Source organism: Alligator mississippiensis, chromosome 6, assembly GCF_030867095.1.
Source record: "Alligator mississippiensis isolate rAllMis1 chromosome 6, rAllMis1, whole genome shotgun sequence".
NCBI lineage: Eukaryota > Metazoa > Chordata > Crocodylia > Alligatoridae > Alligator > Alligator mississippiensis.
Window position 1 is genome coordinate 28505253 of NC_081829.1, and position 6081 is coordinate 28511333.

General features: G+C 64.7%; 1 protein-coding gene across 1 annotated transcript; it reads right to left on the minus strand.

The window, feature by feature from the left end:
- Positions 1 to 1445: 1445 nt before the first annotated feature.
- ZNF503 (zinc finger protein 503) lies at positions 1446 to 5548 on the minus strand. The gene is made up of 2 exons (XM_006260029.4): positions 4337 to 5548; positions 1446 to 3661 (listed from the first exon to the last, which is right to left on the minus strand). The coding sequence occupies exons 1-2, from the start codon at positions 4637 to 4639 to the stop codon at positions 2129 to 2131; spliced, it is 1836 nt and encodes a 611-aa protein (XP_006260091.2). The 5' UTR covers positions 4640 to 5548; the 3' UTR covers positions 1446 to 2128.
- Positions 5549 to 6081: the final 533 nt, after the last annotated feature.

The following is a 6081-nucleotide window of genomic DNA, read 5'->3' on the forward strand; positions in this document are numbered from 1 at the left end:
TGCTCGCTCCCACGGAAATCACACGGGGCCCTGAGAGCTCCAGTCCGGCCGAGCACGGAGCCAAGAGAAGGAGCCGCATCGCCGGCTCCGCTTTGCGCTGTTTCCACCTGAAATCCCGGCGCTTCCAGCTCCAGCTCGCAGGGCCCGCCACTGGGCTCGGACACCTGCTGCCCTGCTCCCGCGGGCGGGGGGCCGAGCTGAGGCAGGGCAGGAAGAGGCGGCGAGAGGGTTTCTTTCTCCTGGCGGGTGTGGGATCGCGTCTCGCAGCCAGGCCCGAGTCTGAGCTCTCTCCAGCGTCCTCGTCGCGTTAGGGGCGGCTGGAAATCCAGAGGTGGCTGAAGCGCCTCGGGCAGTGCGCGTCAGGGGGAGCGCGACGCGCCTGCCGGGCCGGGCTCCCGTGCCCTGGCACCTCTCGCCCTTTCTTCTTCCAGGCGCTCTGGGCAAATGCCCGGGGCTCCCCAGCAGCCGGCCCCGCCGCCCCTAGCAGGGGAGAGGGCAGGGAGCCCGGGACAGAGCGCGCCCAGCCCGGCCCCGGAGCGGCGTGAACTACCCGCCGGTCTCCCCTCCCCAAGTCCCGGCCAACTTCTACTAATTACCCGGAGCAAAACGCGCCGGGCTAATTAGCATCCGGGCAACGCGGGGCAGCAATTATCTGGCAGGCCAGGGAGGGAAGGAGACGTTTGTCAAGGCAGAGCCGGGCCGCCCCCTCAGTGCGAGCCGGGCGGGCGGCCCGCAGGCGGCCGAGCCCGAGGAGGCGGCAGGCAGCAGGGCTCAGGCGCGGGGCTTCCCCCTCACAGCCGGCTCTGGCGGCGGGAGAGGGCTGCGGATCCTAGGCGCAGGGTCTCGCTCCTTACTTCCTGACGATAAAAGTAGCTGCCGAGGAGGGCACGGAGCCGTGGCGGGAGGGGCCCGGCTCTGGGAAGCTGCGCGGGGCCCTGGCAGTGCCGCGATCCCCGCGCGGGACCGGCCGGGGCGGGCTGGAGCGGAGCGGAGCGGAGCGGGGGAGCCCCAGTCCCTGCCGCTCTACAAGTTGAGGCGGAGGAAGGAGCAGGCTCCGGCCGCAGCCCTTGCTCCTGCCCCTGGCCAGCCGACTTCTTGTCAAAGGACAAAGGTGTGGGAGAGGGAAGGGCTTGTTTGTTTCCCAAAAAGAAAAGGAAGGGGGGGAAAAAAGCGGGGGAACAGGCTGAGCGGGTTCCTGAGCTCTGCCCTTTCCTTCCTCCCGGTCTGTCCAAGGGGAAACAAAAAAAATAAAAATCCAAGCCTGCCCCATTTTTTTTCCTTTTTCAAACGAAAGCCTCGGGGTTCTGCTAAAAACCGCATCTTTTTATTTCTAATGAAAATTGAAGAAACGCTTGAGGAAAAAGGAGTAGTCGCCTCCAGCCGAGACCTCCTCGTGCGGGTAACAGAGTCAAAGCGTGTTGAAAAAAGTAAAACCTTTCGGTACATCAAATATACGGAATTTTAATCTTTAAAGCGATACATTGTCTATTTTAGTACATGACGTAAACCTTACTGAACCCCCTCTGGCCGGGCGGGCTTCAAAATTAAAAAGAGTTACGTGTTCCTTTGAAAAGAACAAAATAAGGCAAATGAGGTTTTTGGAATAGAATCGGGGTTGGGTTTTGTTTTTGTTTTTTTTTTAGTTTTTTTTTGTCTTTTTTGATTTTTTTTCTTCCAGAATACATACAAAAAATACCAATTCTCTTTCAAGGGTAAACACACCTTAAAAATAATTGCAATTTGAAGTTATAGCTGACAAATTGCGAGTTGGCTTTTTGTTGGGTTTTTTTTTTTTTTAGTAACAAACATGCATGTCAATTTTTTTTCTTTTTGTTTTCCCGTTTCAAGGAGACATTAAATAAGAACGTACAATACAATCATAGCAATTGTTTTAAAGTAACAGGAAAGAGAAGACCTCGAGTTGTTGCCGGGTTTTTTATTTATATTCTACAAGGGGGTTGATCCACGGGGGTCCTAGCGAGCTCCCCTCCGTAATGCACTTTATGATTCACTGTCCCGCTTGAAGCTAACAGAAATAAATACGGTGCTCCCGGGCCGGTCCTCGGGCGAACACTCTCTTAGAAAAAAGTCCGGGGGAGAGCAGAGGGGGCCGGGCCGCCGCCCGGCCTCACTGGTAGCCCAGAGCGGAGGCTGTGGTGAGTCTCTGGCCGTACAGTGCGTAGGGGGAGTAGTAGGGTCCCGTGGCCGCGGGCACCGGCACGGGGGCGCCCGGGGTGGGCAAGGGGCTCTTGGAGTAGGGGTGGTAGCGACTGCTGAGTCCCAGCGCGTGGTGCGGGCTGCGCAGGGCCAGCGTGCCCGGGCTGCCGGGCGCCCCCGTGGTGGGGATGTGCATGTGGCACGCCATGGCGGCGGCGGCCGCGCTGGCCAGCGACGAGGAGCTGGGGTAGCTGGAGAGCAGTTTGTCGGTGCCCGGGAAGGCAGTGTGGGTCCGCAAGTGGCTGAGCAGCTCCTCCGACGTGGCGAAGCGCTTGTCGCACGGTCCGTTGGCCGACACCCAGTTGCAGATGTGCGGCTGCGGGTCGTTGGGGAGCATGAAGCCGTAGGGGTAGAGCGGGTGGCCGGCCAGCGAGGGCGGCGTGGCGCCCGCCAGCGAGGAGTGCACGCCGTGCAAGGGGTGCGTGGGGTAGACCAGCGGGTATCCGGACTTGAGCGCCGGGTCGTGGGCGCACGAGGCGCCGGCGGCGCCAGCCAGGTGGCTGGCGCAGTGGTAGCTCAGGCAGTACGGGTCTCTGCACAGGCTGGCCGTCATGACGGAGGGCGGCGAGGCGCCGGCCAGGGGGCTGGAGCCGGCCGGCTTGCTGCAGCCCAGGCTGCCGGCCGCCGCCAGCTGCGCGCCCACCAGGCTGCCCGACTTAGTGGGGTCCAGGGCCACGCCGTGCGGCAGGAACTGAGGCGGGTAGCCGGCGTATGCCCCTGCCAGCGCGCCCGGGTAGCTCATGCCCGCCGGCGGCAGCGGGAACACGGTCTGGCCCGGCTTGTAGGGCGACACCGGCGCCACCAGGCCGGAGCCCAGCACGGAGGCGGAGGCGGAGGCGGAGGAGGTGGCGGCCGTGCTGCTGCAGGAGGCGGCGGGGTCCGCGGGCAGCGGCTTGGCGCCCGGCGCGCTGTCCTGGTGCTGGGCCACCTCCACGTTAATCCCGGCGCAGCTCACGCTAATCCGGCCGTGGCCGATGCCGCCGGCGCCCGGGCCGCCCTCCGCGCCGGCCACGCCGCCCTTGCCGCAGCCCTCGGCGTCCTTCTTGTCCTCGCCCGCCTTGGCCTCGGCCGGCAGCAGCCCGGGCGAGCAGGCGGAGGCGCTGGAGGTGGGGCTGCCTGTCCTTGGCGTGAACGGCTGGCAGGTGGCGCTCGGCACCCGGAATCCCGATTTCTCCCCGCCCGAGACGCCCCCGGAGGAGGCGCCCGCGCAGCCCCCCGCGCCCGACTCCTTCTTCTCGGCGCCCGGCTTGGAGTAGGGCTTGAAGCTGGACTTGTCCTCCACGCCAATGTCGCTGAGCTTCAGCGGGCCCGACTTGGAGTCCTTGTCCCCGCCGGAGCCATTGGACGTGACCGAGGAGAGCTTGGAGGAGGGGGACGGGTCCGGCTTCCCGATCTGGGAGCAGGTCTGAGCCAGCAGGGCCAGCGGGCTCTTCTTGGCGTCCAGCTGCAGGGACCAGAGGGACACGCACACGCACACGGTTACTCGCTCGCCAGAGCTGGAGCGAAGCCGCGGGCGCACAGTCCTGTCCTGTCCCGTCCCGACCCCCCCCCCCCTCCGCCACCGCCACCGCCACGCGCGGGACACGGCGGCTCCGGGCCCCGCTGTGCTCGGCTCGGCGTCGCCGGGACTTCGGCGGCCGGTAGCGACTGCAGCCCTGATCGCTGACACGGTTTATAAGCAGGGCCAGAGAGCGCCTTGGAGGGGATCGCTCATTTGCGCTGCCCCCCCCCCCTTAAAAATAACAAGAAGCGGCCGGGAAGAGACTCGGGAGGGGACACGAGGCTGGTTCCCATCCAGCGAGACATCAAGACCGGGACTGTCCCGTCCCCCCGCTTCCAGCAGAGCAGGATTTCCTCCGCCCGGGAGTGCGGAAGGGGGGGGCTGGATCCTGATCCCTTCGCTCCCTTCCTGTGCCCCCCCCTCCACGCCCCAGTCTAACGGGGACAGAAATGCTCATTCTCTCCCAGTCACTTTCTCTAAAATTGTCCCCGAGATGCGCCCCCTCCCCCGCCCCCCCAGCAGCGGCCGGCGGAGGAGCCGGGCCCCAACACAAGGCAGCCCTAGGAGAGGGGTCGGAGCTCACGGGGGGGGTGCGGGGATCCCATGCTCAGCTCTTACCTCGATGGGGCTGACGGGGGTAGAGGGCAGGGGCTGCAGGTACTCGGGGTGCAGGATGTGGCCGGTCCGAGCCGTGAGCATTTTGAGGACCTTGATGGGCAGGCGGTTGGCCTGGCGCAGCGGGTCGGACGGCGGGACGGGGTGGAAGAAGGGCTTGGTGCTGCCGCCGCCGCTGCCTGTATTCCCAGCGTGTCCGTCCTGCCAGGCGAGCCCCGCGCCGCCGCCCAGGCTGCTCCCGACGTCTCTGCCGCCGCCGCCGCCGCACTTACTTCTCGGAGCAGAAAGCGCGGGCGCTGTGATCATGACCCAAAGCCTCGCATGAAAGCTGGGGCGAGCCGCGCCGGCCGCACTCGGGAGCGCGCGCGCGCCGCGCGGGTCTGAGCAGCACCGGGAGCCCGCGCCCGCCGCCCGGACGCTCGCACATGCAGCGTCTGCTCCCGCTCGCGGCTGCAGCCGGGGCCGGGGCCGCGAAGAGCCGAGTAATCCGTGCGCTGCGGCGGGGCGCTGCCTGCCCGCGGCTCAGGCTGCTCGGGCCGGCCGCGCTCAGCCGCGATGCGAGCCGCTGCCCATCCAGCCCGGGCTCTGGCGGAGAAACTCACTTCAAAAGCAGCTGAATTAGTCTGAGATTAAAGCCTTTGCCGCCTTCCAATCAAATGGGACCCCGAGGTGATTGGAGGGTCAAGGGGATGTGACGTTCCCTTTTCGGGACTTTTTTTTCCCCCCTCTGTTTTCAACGCGCTCCCGCTCCTTCCCCTTCCCCAGCGCCCTGCGCAGCGCCCTCCCCTGCGCCTCTGCGCTCTTTGGACTGGGCGGGCACCAATTTTCTGTTTTGCGTCACGCGCCGCTTCCATTTTCCCTCCCTCGCTCCATCCCCCTCCGCGGCTCCGCCGGAGCCGGGCCTCCCCGCGGGGCTGCCCGGAGCCCTCCCGGCCTGCGCAGGCCCCGGGAAAGCCGCGGTCGGGGAGGCCGGGCCGGACACCCGCGCGCAGCCCCCGGGCCCGGACACGCCGCTTGTTTTTTCTCTCTCTTTTTTAACCCAGGGCCGCTAGGCTCAGCTCCGTGGCTTTCCCGGGGCCGCGCGGGGAGGGTGCTGCTATGCCTGCCTCGCTGCCCCCCGGGGGCCTCGCCCCTGCAGCGCAAAGCGGGCTCGGAAAACCTGCCCCCTCCTGCCTCACAATCCCCAAGTTGTCTTGGCAGTGAAACGAAATGAAAGCCTCCCCGCTCTCCCCCTCCCGCGCCCGGGGCGAGCAGAGACTCGCCAATCAGGCGCGTGCTGACACTGGGAGCCCGGGGCCCAGATTGGGAGCCGGCCGCGTCACATGTCTCCCTTCTCCCCCTCCCTCCTCCCCGCGCTCCCTCTCTTTTTGGGTATCTCCACCCCTCCATCAATTGTCAGTGCTCCCCAACCGCAATCAATCAGTTATTTGTCAGCCCCTGTCAATCCGCCCTTGATTTATGTCAGCTTTTGTTGCTGATTACAAGCCTGGTGTGACTTGAAGGAACAGAGAGAGAGAGGGAGAGAGGAAGAAAAAAGAGGGGGAGAGAGACGAGCTCTTTGGAAAAAGAGCCATTCAATTTAAGGAATAAATCGTTCTCCGAGTAAACTCAATTTGTATGCCAACAAAAGGGAGAGTCACTTCTCTTAGCTGAGACACCGCAATATACACCTTGGCGGAGCAGTTTTAATTAACACGGGGGAGTGTGTGTGTGTGTGTGTGTGTTTTAAGGGGATCTTCTCCCCCCCC